Genomic DNA, 13693 nt, shown 5'->3' on the forward strand with positions numbered 1-13693 from the left:
CCATAAGTTACATATAATTGGGCCTAAGCATACAGTAAAACTGTAGCAAAAAAAAATAGGAGGACACTGCAGATATTACACAAGTAGGATGCAAAACAGGATCTTGGTCTCAAATAATTTGTATTAAAATGGACAAAACTATCATCAGTGGTAGCTTTTAGGCCCTGTTCACACAGAGTTTGATAGCTTTTTTGATGCGGAAAATGCGCCAAAAAAGCCTCCCATTGATATCAATGGGAGGCGGAGGCGTTTTTTTCCCATGAGCGTAAAAGCCGTCTCGCCGGAGAAAGAAGCGACATGCCCCATCTTCAGGCGTTTACATCTCTGACCTCCCATTGACATCAATGGGAGGTAGAAAAATCGTTCTTCGCTGCGTTTTTGCCCGCGGTCAATGACCGCGGGCGAAAAACACCATGTAAAATGCAGCAAACGGCGTGTAGGCAGATCAAAACCTGCCTCAAAATTCCAGACAGAATTTTGAGGCAGATCAAAACCTGCCTCAAAATTCCAGACAGAATTTTGAGGCAGAATTTTCTGCCTGCAAAAAACTCTGTGAACAAGGCCTTACTCTGTTCATTTCAATCAGTGGTAAAAGATGCTGAAGTGCAACAGTATTTCATGCAAAGTTCCACAATTTGTTACTGGTCTTAAACGGACTATACACAGACAATAGCTGTGGGCTTAACTCTTTCGGCCTTTGCTCCTAGAGCCACTATAAACATGTATGCTTGCTTGGCCGAGCGTGCATGTTTACTTCAGTAGGGAGAAGCAAATAAGCTGCTCCCGACAGGACTGTCAACGGCTTATCTCTCGCAGGAAGAAGAAATGGGCCTTATGACATCTGCCAGTCAGAAGGCCCCCATACACATAAGAGCGTCAGTTGATCCCACTGAAAATCGGTGGGTTCAGAAAACATTTATCGACTGTATATGGCTTTAAGCAGTATGGTCCCACCCAACACATTTGGCTCTCAACACAGTCTACTGCATTCCATTATTTAAATTAAACATTAATTGATGTTCAAAGCATAAAGTTGACGATAAATAAGCAAAGGCGACTGCATTACCAAAAGAATAAGCCTATCTTGTTTGAACCTTCGAATATTAATATTCCTGTTGGGGTAAGTCCAAGTGCATAATCACAGCCATCTTTTCCCTGGAAAAAAAATAATATTTAGATGTGAAAGAATTGAGGACCTCTGTATACCTACTGAATGTGCCCTCTATTTAATACATAAGTCATTCTAGTATCAAGTGTATTTATTCTATAAAAGAATAAAGGTATTATTTAAAAAATAAAAAATAAAGAAATTATGTAACACACCTTTACCACATGCATATCCACGCCGTACATGTCTAGCCACTTCACTTTGTTTAGGTAGCAGAGTTCGGCTTGTGCTGGAGTTTTTCCCCTTAAAAAAAAAAAAATATATAGTATACTGTATAAAAATGTACATGCCTTTCAAAAATTCGAAACATAGCAGTAATAAAAAAAACCTAATCAAGTCAAGTTGCATGCATTGCTTGCCTACTGGACAGCTTGCTGGTCAGCTTTGGAAAGAAGAAAATGTGACGTACTGTATATGGTCAGGTGACGTAAAAAGGGACAAGAGCAATTAAAAAATAGAGCATCTAAGCATATTCTCGGTTTCCATGTTAGGACTAAAGAGAAAATTCAAGATACAAATTTAAGCTCATGATCGCCAACGTGGCCCCGGCTAAATCTTTGCCAAAGGCAAGACTTCTTTGTTAGTTAAAGCGACTCTCCAGACTCTCTAACGATGGCCCATGTGCCTCAGCTTACGTGGGGCAATTGCCTAAATATTAGCTTTTTTTCACTAGTGGTTTAGTTGCCTTTACTTCTAATAATTCTATGCTACAATGGAGCCCAGCACTTTATCCATCATGGGGAGCTTGTGACACAGGAGCCAATCTGAAGGAGACGAGCTGCAGCATGAACCTATGAGAGGACAGGGGGTGGAATCCCTATAGGCACTGTAGCTAAGCTGTAGTCATGAGGTAGTGTTAGATCATCAGTACATAACGATTACCCTTATGTATTATACCTGCATTCGGTCCACTTCTGAAAAATATCACGCTCCATAGCTTCCGTTTGGTTTAGAATGAATCGGAATTCAGACACCAGTTCTGGTGTGTGTTCTGGATGTTCACACTCGCCAAGCTCAGCTGCAACATGATACAATATATTATAAATAAAAGGAAACGGACCACATACAAATTTGACTTTAAGAACAATTGTTGGAAAAACTTTTAAAATAAACTGGGTGATGCATTAATTTCCCAAGCTTTTTAGATTTAGAAAACATCCACTAGTTTACTTTCAATCATTCATGTTTCTTTTGAAATGTGAAGAAATTATGCTTAATAGCAGCAACTCCTTCTCACACTGCAAAAGGGCGACGCGGGTAGTTCTTGCACTACGCCATACTGTTACAGCACAGGGATAATGCGGGCTAATGAGCTGTAACATACACGACACCCTGCTGCTGCTAATAATAGCCCCCACGTCTGCCATATCCCAGAACATACAAGGCCCTGCGGGAGCCAGGACAAGGTGGGAAGCCTTTCACTGTAATACTGACAAACATGATATAGAGGAAAACCAAGGTATTTTCTTAACCAATTTAAGGATCGCATGTCCCTCAGTAGAACTAAAAATGAAAAGTAAAAAAAAAAAAAAAGTGTTTACAGAAAAAAAAAAAAAATTCTACGTAAAACCAAAAAAAAAAAAAAAAAAAAAGGCTATAAAGTTTTCTTCCCTTTACCAAATGTGCGGTATGGTTTTATTTCAATAATAAATCATGATGTATTGACAAACAGACTTAACAACCTGTACTATAAAATGAAAAAAATATTTCTCTCACATGGTAAACAGCGTAAAAAAACAAGAACACAATACCAGAAAAGGGTTTTTTTTTTTTTATCATCCTGCCTCCCATAAACCAGACTAAAAAGTGATTTAAAAAAAAGTCATATGTACCCTAAAATGGTACCAATGAAAACAACAAGTCATCCCACAAAATACAGCCCCTCAGAGCTACGTCAAAAGCAAAAATCAAAATGTTATAAGTCTCAGAATGCGGCAACATTAAAAAAGATTTAATAAATGGTTTATTTTGAAAAAGTTTTAAAACGTTAAAAGATTTTGCTCAGATCACATTAGGAACTCCCGACTTATACCTCTGATGGAGGGCTGTGACGTAGCCCACTATGTTTTACAATGTCAGGCCACAACGTAACGTGGTGGCCAATCTGCTTGCTTGCAGTAGGTGGATTCTCTGCACTTCTCTTCATTCCCTCTCCCTGCATAGAGAAGGAAAATCCATCCTTGCAGTCCCCCCCACCCCTCTAACCACAGCTCATACATTTGGCTCGCCTACAATGCTGCACAGATACACACGGAGGCTTTTCCTTTTTATCTGAATATCTGTGCTTGGTTCAGTGTTGAAGCCCTCCGCAGCCAAACAGTGGCTTCATCTACAGAAACACAGTAACCGCTGTAAGAGCAAGTGAGTGTCTGGTCGGTAGCTCATATATGAAAACATCACTGCAGTCACCCGTAGTAACTAGTAAAAAAAAACATATGTAGGCATCTACTGCTGCAGGGCTCCTGTTCTGTTTTTTCATAATTTTGTCCGGGCTGGGGAAGCTCCAGTAACGTTTCGGTCCATATATAGTTAGGTCTCTAGCTTCCCTGAAGATATTTATGTCTGAAGACGGCCTGTGACTGATGCCATATCAGTGGTTTGACACCCATAGAGTGTAAGAAACATTGCTCGTTCCATTTTTTTTGGTTTTGTTTACTATTCCACCCTTTTTTGTAGTATACTAGAGTAAATCCGGCCAGACAGGGTTGAAAGGACCCTCTTGTAGCCTCAGTCGGGCTAATGTAACTCTATGGACAAGTTTAATGTGTATGTCAGGAGCTTTCCAGACATACACGCTGAACCAATATCAGAAACACGATTTGAAAAGGGCCTAAATTTGGTATCGCCATAATGCTAACAACCCTTAGAGCAAAGTTCTTCATTTATAATGTACGGTGAAAGTCCTAAAAATAAATCCAAAAAATAGCAAAATTGCTTGGTTTCCATTCAGCCCTCCAAAATAAATGTATAAAAGTTATTTAATACATTATACGTACCCCAAAATGGCACCGTTAAAAAATACAACTCGGGAAAAAACAAGCCCTCATACGGCTATGTCGACAGAATAAACAAAGTTATGGCTTTTGGAATGCAGAGAAGAAAAAAAAAAAAAAAAATGCTTCGCTTCACACGGAGATTGACGCGGAAACCGCGCCAAAAAACAGCCCGAAAATGCCACCCATTGATTTCAATAGGAGGCGGGGGCGGTTTTCTCCCGCGAGCGGTAAGATGCCCTATCTTCGGGCGCTTCCGCCTCTGATCTCCCATTGACTTCAATGGGAGGCAGAGAAAGCGTATTTCACTGAGTTTTATGCCCGCGGCTCTCGATGGCCGCAGGCGAAAAATGCCACGAAAATCGGCGTGCAGGGAGAGGAAAATCTGCCTCAAACTTCCAAACGGAATTTTGAGGCAGAAATTCCGCCTGCAAAAAACTCTGTGAACATAGCCTAAGGCCCAAACTAGGCAGAGTCCTTAAGGTGTTTAAAGAGGCTCTGTCACCAGATTATAAGTGCCCTATCTCCTACATAATGTGATTGGCGCTGTAATGTAGATAACAGCAGTGGTTTTTATTTTGAAAAACGATCATTTTTGAGCAAGTTATGAGCTAGTTTAGATTTATGCTAATGAGTTTCTCAATAGACAACTGGGCGTGTTTTTACTTTTTACCAACTGGTTGTTGTACAGAAGAGTGTATGAGGCTGACCAATCCGTGACCAATCAGCCTCATACACTTCTCATTGTTCCAGCCCAGCATGATCCACAGCACAGTGAGATTGTGCAGTGAAAGAAGCTGGGCTGGAACAATGAGAAGTGTAGGACACTGATTGGTCACTGATTGGTCAGCTTCATACACTCTTCTGTACAACACCCAGTTGGTAAAAAGTAAAAACACGCCCAGTTGTCCATTGAGAAACTCATTAGCATAAATCTAAACTAGCTCATAACTTGCTCAAAAACTATCGTTTTTCAAAATAAAAACCACTGCAGTTATCTACATTACAGCGCCAATCACATTATGTAGGAGATAGGGCACTTATAATCTGGTGACAGAGCCTCTTTAAAAGGTGACCTGTCATTACATGTCTGTTTTAAATAAATAAATAGTATTCCCCATGAAATCACAACTCGAGCATCTTTTCTTAGAACGCTTTTGTGTACTGTTGCTTTGTTATTCCACCTACAAATGTATGAATAAATTGTCTGTGTGATACCAGTTGTGGGTTCGTCCCCCTACACAATATCTGATCAGTGCTGAGAGAGTGAGACTGTAAGGAAATACATCAATTTGACAAATATAATGATAACACCCGGTTGTCAATTTATTTAGACATTACTAGGATAAAATAGAGGAACAAAACAAAACAGAGTTCTAGGAATACATGCTCCAGAATTTTATTCCCCATGAAACAAGCATTTACTAATATAGACATGTCTGGAGAGGAGACAGGTCCTCTAAGCCATTTTTGAAGATCCCAAAAAACTTTTGGGCAAAATTTATGCTCTTTTACGTTATCAAGTTATTTTTTTTTATCTTCATTTTTATTTCTTTTCTTAAGTAGGAAAATGTCATCATGTTCTAATAGACCATATCACTAAAAACAAACAAAAAGAACACAAAACAGAAATCCACAAAATTTTGTTCTCCTCTGCATCCAAACAGTAGCATAAAAAGAAGGCGATGACCCTATAAGTTTGCACCACCTCATAACATCCCCTAGGAGCACAGTACCTCCATCCAAACCCTCAACATTCAATACATCCATCAGTCCGGTTTATAGGCTATGTACACATTTGAAATATATATTTTTTTTATATAAAAAGGTCAGTGTGTTTTGTGCAACTTTCTAAATACTTTAAAAAAAAAATGTTTTACTTTGAGATACAGCTGCTTTGTATACCGTATAAAGAGCAGTTGTATCTAGCGCTGAAACCTGCATCGGTCAGATCCATGGCACAGACCGGTTTAGTGACAGCGAGTCCTGCGTTATCGATCACATCTAATTTCATAACTTAGATGTGATAACAGGTGGATCCTGTGTGTACATAGCTTTTAAAGTCAACCGGCTGCATGATCCACCTTCTCTCCTTTTGGGTGTTCATCTTTCATCCCTTGGAGTTCATTCATATGGGTTTGTTTCCAAGGCCTCCCAGCTCTTTCATTAGGATAAAGCCATGAGTGCCGCGTCCCTACCAATATAAGGCAGAGCCGCCACTCCTTGGAAGAAGGGCAAGCCCCATACTACTCTTCTCAGCCTTCTTAATGAAACAAAAAAGGTTGCAGATTTAACTGGGCATGCATATTGCTGCAGTTAGAATAAAGCTTTGAAAAATTGAATGGAAATATTAATTTCATAATTCTCAGAACCAGGTACTCTAGGCAGAGGGCTCAGTTATCTTTCAGGGGTATAGTTTATTACTACCTACTTATTTCCTCATTTTATTCCCTCTTCTAACTCTTATATTGTCTTCACCCGTTTTGGTCCAACTCTTGAGACTCAAGACTCTTTGGTCTGACTTGGACATCTGGGGATCCCACTGTACAATAGCCACTACAAATAATGACCAAAAAAACCCACAACATCTTATCCAGCCCTGACTGACCCCAGCTGCCTTCTGGGAAGAACAAAAATACATACAATTTTTTTTTTTTTTTTTTAAGAAAAACACAAAAGGAAAGTTACGTCAGTCAGTCCCACCCAGCGAGTACCTTTCCCACACCTCCGATCTCATTCCACATTTTTGATTGAGACTGGGGGTATTACATGCCATTTTTTGCTTAGTATCGAAATACATGAACGGACGGTATTGAACCGTTTGACGGTGCATGGTATCGAAACAGTATCGAAATTTCGATGTATCATGCAACCCTACATGATAATCCGCCATCATTTTTGCAAGCACTTTAACGTCAAAGTTCAAAACAGATATGGGCCTATATGACACCACCTAAAAAGGATCTTTCCCGGATTTCAAAATCAGAACCATATCGCTTTCATACATGGACGGTGGTAACTGGGCCAGCTCCAAAGAATAATTCAACACCTGGAGCAGGATTTGCATAAGAACCGAACCATAACATTTAAAATCCTCTGACGGCAACCAGTCTGTTCCTGGTGCCTTCCTCTTTGCTGCTTTTCTCACCAGCTCTTGCACCTCACTCAAAAGTGCTTCTAGTTTTTCTAAATTCTCCTGAGATAGAGTTGGCAGTCCAAGATCAAGCAGGTATTGCTCTATTTCTCTAGTCTCATTGACTGTACTAGGACTAAAAAATTTCTTCCTTGAGCACTTTGGAGGATCAGGAAGGAATTTCCAATCTTTTACTCACTTCATTAACGTCTCTAATGCACCCTATTCTGCTATTAGTGTGCTTCTTATTGACCTCGTCAGCTAGCCACTTACCCATCTTACCCCTCTCAACCAAGTAGTTTAGCAATCTTGAGTTGTATACTTTTGGGTTTCCCCCTTAAATAATCCTGATGGGCCTTAGGTACTTGTATACATTTCATCTTGTTAACTGCTGTAGGATCCTCCCTAAAGTTGTTCGACTCTTGAGACTTTATCCTTCCAAGTGTCTTCTCGCTCAAGACCTTTATCAATAATCTCCTTAAGAAAGCTTTCAAAGTGTCCCAGGGGTTACATTTCCAAAACCTCTCCTACCTAACCTTATCACCACCTAAACATCATAGGATGATCCAATAAACTCCTTATTCCATATTGCATGTTTTTAGAATATTTTGAACAGATTTTACAGTATTCATAAAGGCCAATCATGTTATGCAAATGAAGTATATAAAGCACGAATATATAAAAGCAGATTCAGCAATAGTATAATGACAGTTATATAGAGTACACAAGTAGCAAGAATGGAGGCCATTCCTACCGAGGTAGATTGAGTTAAGGAGAGAATTAAATAGAGAGGTGAGGGAAGGTTATGGGTAAAAATGGGGGTGTGAAGGAAACTGAGGGGTGCAGTGGGACCAGGAACAACGGAGTGCAGTAAAATATATCTCAAATGGTACAGCATACAAAGCCATAACTAAACTGTAAACAAACATTCCTTGCCAAAGGAGCTATTGAGTGTACATACGGAACCTAATGAGCCCCTAGTGATGAGTGCAACGTTAAGTGGGTGCTGCCAGAAAATTAAAGTCACACCATCTACGAGAGAACACCTGCACATTGTGAGGCCTGGTTGATATTAAATGCTCCATAATGTAATTATACTGAACTTTTTGAATGATTTCCACAATATTGGGAATGTCAACACTTTTCCACCTGGGTAATACTGGTCCTAGTTACTGTTAGTACACGAGCCACAATGGTGCTATCTGCAGTGTCCAGGTTTAAGGAAAGAAGTGCTACACTCAGCCCAGATGGAATCGGGAAACCAATAACATCACTGATCAAGTTCCGTATCTCCCTTCATACCTATACAATAAGATCAGAATGCCACCACACATGCAACAAGGACCCGAAGGCTTCACAACAATGCCAGCATTGACTGGAGACAGTAGGGAATATTTTGGATAAGCGATATGGTGTCATATACCGCCTGTATAACAATTTCCTAGATGCCGTCAAGTGATTAACACAGTGAGATGTTTTCGACTTGATTTGATAAGCCGCTTCCCACTGCTGAGCTAAATGATTGACCCAATTCAAGTTCCCATTTCAGAGTGAAAGAAAGCGCCAAAGGAGCGTCCCTCTGGAGAACAGCCTCATAGGCCTTGGAAATATCTTTAGATGTTAAGGTAGGGTTGTAAATGTATTGTTCATAAGGGGAGAGTGGGCTAGTAGGCATAGTCCTAATTGGAGAGGAAACATTTTTGGGTTGGAGATAATGGAAAAAGTTAAAAAAGAGGAATACGTAGAAAATGGTAACAAGCTACAGCTTTCATACAATAGGTAATGAGCTGATGCCCTTTGCCATCCAGTCAGTTTAATTTGAAGCTGGAATACAGCATTGAACCACTTCCAGGAAAAAATTATTGTAACTAGTAGGAAGAATAGCAGCATTATGTGCCACCTCCTTCCAAACCTGAAGAGTAGCCTTAATCGTGGGAGAATATGTGCCTAGTATACGTTCCCCCAGTCTAGAGGACCCCAATATATTATGAAAAATAGAACATTTTAGAATATCGGCCTGAAATTTTGACCCACAGCTTGGTGTAGTCATAAGTCCACCAGCTTTTTAATTGCTCCAGGATCATCGCATAATACACGGCCACATTGAGGAGACTTCGTCCCTCTTTAGCCACCGGAAGGTACAGTATCTTTGCCGCTACTCTTGCCTTCCCACCGTTCCAAATCAACCTTGTAACAATAGTTTGCATACAGTGGAGAAGAGATTTAGAGAGTGGGATTGGTAAATTACAAAAGTAAAAGTATTTTGGGTAGATGCAACATTTTTGATGCTGAAATGCGACATATCCACGACATGGAGATCATGGAATTGGAGGGGACAGCTTTATTCAAGTTGTATTAGGGCTTGGAGATCAAATTAATTCGCCTTCAAGTTCTCGGACGATTCTGTTTTTTTAACAGACTCGTTGAATAGATTCCCAAGTGGTGCCGTGCTGCAGGAGGAAGCTCCACTCGTCACCAGCCTGGTCCGCCCTGTCTGAGAAGTTGCGCCCAGACTCATCTGCTCCCTGATCTGTCCCGGCTCTGCCACGTTTCACACAACCGTGATCAGGCCGTGAAAAATGGCCCGTGTCCAGGCTGTGAAAAACGGCCCGTGTCTCGTCCAGGAAATTTCCCGGGCCGACCACAGTACATGTGAACGGGACTCCTGGCATCAGTCATATATGGTGCCTGGAGTCCCTGCTTCCCCAATTTGCTGGCCCGACCAAGGTACATGAGAACGGGACTCCTGGCATCAGTCATCTATGTTGGTGCTAGGAGTCCCTGCTTCCCCACGGAACTGCTATTCTGTACAGAACAAAATTATACAGTACGAAACAGCAGTTCCGTAGGAAAGCAAAGACCCCTAGTATAGTGCCACACTCTCCTGTAGATAACACCACCCCCTGTAGATTGCTTCACTGTAGCTTCCGCTAGGAGCGGAATCCCTGGTACTCACTGTCCATACATGGACAGTGACTTAGGGCTCGCAAGATCACTGGCTGGGGACTCCGGTCTTGGAAAAAGCCCATGACGTCACTCTCCATATATGGACAGTGATGTCAGGGGAAACTCATGTAGCAGAATCCCCGGTCAGAGCATTGCTGACACTCTAAAAGCGGAATTCCCTGTCAGAGGGAGCCAATGACTTCACTGTCCATATATGGACAGAGACATCAGGGACCTCTAGGAGCAGAATCCCCGGCAAGAGCGTCTGCAATTATTTCAACTTTCAACTCCGGATAGTCGGGCTGACACGATCAGCACTAATCTCTTTAATGACATTAAAGTCAGTACTGCAGATATACGCCCTTGCTGTATGGGGCATTGATGGCTAGGACATATAAGATTGACTACAGATTGACGGCGGGAAGGGTTTAACATAGTTCTTGACAGCAATATCCGTCTGAAAGGCATTTTCCAATTTTTGTATGTTTCAGTTAACACTTTTTTTTACTCCTTTTACATCCAATTTAAACTTTATTTTTTTAGGTTGATATGGTTTAATACTGATTAGGGGTAAGCAAAGAGCCAGTGGTCTATGGTGCAGCTGTGTCCCCTTGCCTTATGAACATTACATAAGGGGTTGGTGTCTTGCTCTCCCTGATGGCCCTGTGTGTAGGTATAATAGGGCACAACAGTCTCTTTGTTCTAGTGATCGGTGGACGTTTAGCGTGCTTAGTATGTCTGAATTATAGCTATGACAGTGACCCTTTAGAGACATTGACTCATTCTAGACCTTCATTTATAATCCAAAATTCCATCAGATACGATAGGAGTAGAGCACCCGTTTATATTATTATTAAACACACACTTGTCACATATTTTCTTCAGCTAGTCAAATATGGCCGGAGTTTTCTAATCAATCAGGTTATTGGGTAGATAATTGGGCCATGTAGGGGACCACTAATTAGTGCTTTTGACAGTGGTACACTCATTAATCCTTAAACTAGATTCCCAACATGTAAGGGTATATTCACACGGAGTAGTTTTTTTTTGTTTTTTTTGAAGGTTAATCCCATACATCTGGACGGTGTGCATGTTTTTCTGCAAGCCCCATTCAGATGAATGGAGCAGTCCCAGAAATTTGTGTCGTGTGTAAATATACCCAAGGGGGGAATTTATTAAGACTGGCGTCAGTCTTAATCTAAATCTTGCTGGAGTAAGATTCACCCAATTTATTAAGAATAGAATATTTATTGTCGAGTATGAAATTATGTTAACAGATATCCTTACAATAAAAAAAAAAACTTGAAACACTATGGGATTAGTGCACCAGATCACACATACAAACGCATACTTAAAACATATTTAAAAGACGCACAGCTGTCAGATGAAGACTTTCCCTAAAGATACATGTATGTACCCTAATCTTCCAATATCTCCGGGTGCGACTGATCCTTCAGAATTCTATTAACTATTCCCACACATCTTTTCTTATAAATACTGGACAATTCACTAACATCACAACTAATTATGGTTGTTTTTACTACTCTACACAACAAACTCCGTTATTTTCAGTGTCGCTATAACAAACAGTAATTTCGTAAGTGAAGACTCAATTGTTTCCGGACAAAAACACAGCAAAATTTCAACGCAAATGTTTTTTTTAAAAAGTCGCAAAAAATTAAATACGATTCTTTACTAGAGCATATATTGTAACTGACCATGTCAGATTATGAGAAATAAAGATCCCTATGAGCTTAAAGATTAACTACACTTTAATCAAACTTGTGATATGTCAGAGACAAATCAAAAGTTTAAAATCGGTTGGAGTCCAGTTGCCGAGAACCCTACCGTTGCGGTCAACAAAGGTGCACTTTGCACATTCCGCTGTGATCAGCACTCCTCGTCAGACTGAAGACTGCTCACATAGAACTTCTTTACTTTGACAAGGAGCGCTCTATGACATATCAAAAGTTTGATGAAAACTTAATTACTCTTTAAAATCCACCTCATTCCTACCCATGATAATCTTAGATTGTTCAGTTATCCTTTTCCTTAAAGAGGCTCTGTCACCAGATTTTGCAACCCCTATCTCGTATTGCAGCAGATCGGCGCTGCAATGTAGATAAGAGTAACGTTTTGTTTGTTTTTTAAAAACAAGCATTTTTGGCCAAGTTATGACCATTTTTATATTTATGCAAATGAGGCTTTCTAAAGTACAACTGGGCGTGTTTAAAGTTAAGTCCAAGTGGGCGTGTATTGTGTGTGTACATCTGGGCGTTTTTAGTTCTTTTACTAGCTGGGCGTTGTGAATAGAATCGTATGATGCTGACGAATTAGCATCATCCACTTCTCTTCGTTACCACCCAGCTTCTGGCAGTGCACAGACACACAGCGTGTTCTCGAGAGATCACGCTTTGACGTCACTTCCTGACCCAGGTCCTGCATCGTGTCGGACGAGCGAGGACACATCGGCACCAAAGGCTACAGTTGATTCTGCAGCAGCATCGGCGTTTGCAGGTAAGTAGCTACATCGACTTACCTGCAAACGCTGATGCTGCTGCAGAATCAAATGTAGCCTCTGGTGCCGATGTGCCCTCGCTCATCCGACACGATGCAGGCCCTGGGGCTGGAAGTGAGTGACGTCACAGCGTGATCTCTCGAGAACACGCTGTGTGTCTGTGCACTGCCAGAAGCTGGGCGTTGTGAAGAGAAGTGGATGATGCGGATTCGTCAGCATCATACGCTTCTATTCACAACACCCAGCTAGTAAAATAAGTAAAAACGCCCCGATGTACGCACATAATACACGCCCACTTGGACTTTTACTTTAAACACGCCCAGTTGTACTTCAGAAAGCCTCATTTGCATAAATATAAAAATGGTCATAACTTGGCCAAAAATGCTCGTTTTTTAAAAAAAAAAACGTTACTCTTATCTACATTGCAGCGCCGATCTGCTGCAATAGGAGATAGGGGTTGCAAAATCTGGTGACAGAGCCTCTTTAACCACCAACTCTGATGGCACCACTTTGCTGTAAGCGGAGCGAAAATCCACATATAAACCTTCACATAGTTAAAACTGGCATTAACATGATGTAATATAGTATGCAGGGCTAAGGTGACACCATCCTCAGTAGATTTATTCTGCCAGTAAGAGAATTGAAGATAGTCCTCTTTACTCTCCAGTGCATTATTAATAAGTGATTAAATTAATTTCTCAAAACACTTCACTACTGATGTTAAAGCTACTGGACGATAATTAAGCAAAACTGCAGTTGACTTTTTGGGTACGGGCACAATAACCTGCCCCATGGCAGTTAGGGGCCACTGACTCACTCAAAGACAGCCAAATCCTGCAAAACACTGGTGCTAGATCGAACACACATAATCAAAGTAGTCTAGGTGGGATATTATCTGGCTCCGCAGCCTTCTTCACACAAACCACTTTCAGAGC

The 13693-nt window shown here is 40.8% G+C and overlaps 1 protein-coding gene across 4 annotated transcripts in view; it reads right to left on the reverse strand.

Moving 5' to 3' along the window:
- EPB41L4B (erythrocyte membrane protein band 4.1 like 4B) overlaps window positions 1–13693 on the reverse strand; it is a 592948-nt gene that overhangs the window by 411421 nt on the left and 167834 nt on the right. For all 4 annotated transcript variants that reach the window (XM_075826848.1, XM_075826847.1, XM_075826846.1 and 1 more), the window contains exons 7-9: window positions 2066–2186; window positions 1324–1411; window positions 1067–1155 (exon numbers count right to left, since the gene is read on the reverse strand). In XM_075826848.1, the coding sequence (XP_075682963.1) occupies window positions 1067–1155; window positions 1324–1411; window positions 2066–2186 (298 nt within the window). The remainder of the gene's footprint in view (window positions 1–1066; window positions 1156–1323; window positions 1412–2065; window positions 2187–13693) is intronic.

This window comes from Rhinoderma darwinii, chromosome 5 (assembly GCF_050947455.1).
Source record: "Rhinoderma darwinii isolate aRhiDar2 chromosome 5, aRhiDar2.hap1, whole genome shotgun sequence".
In the NCBI taxonomy this organism is placed as follows: domain Eukaryota; kingdom Metazoa; phylum Chordata; class Amphibia; order Anura; family Rhinodermatidae; genus Rhinoderma; species Rhinoderma darwinii.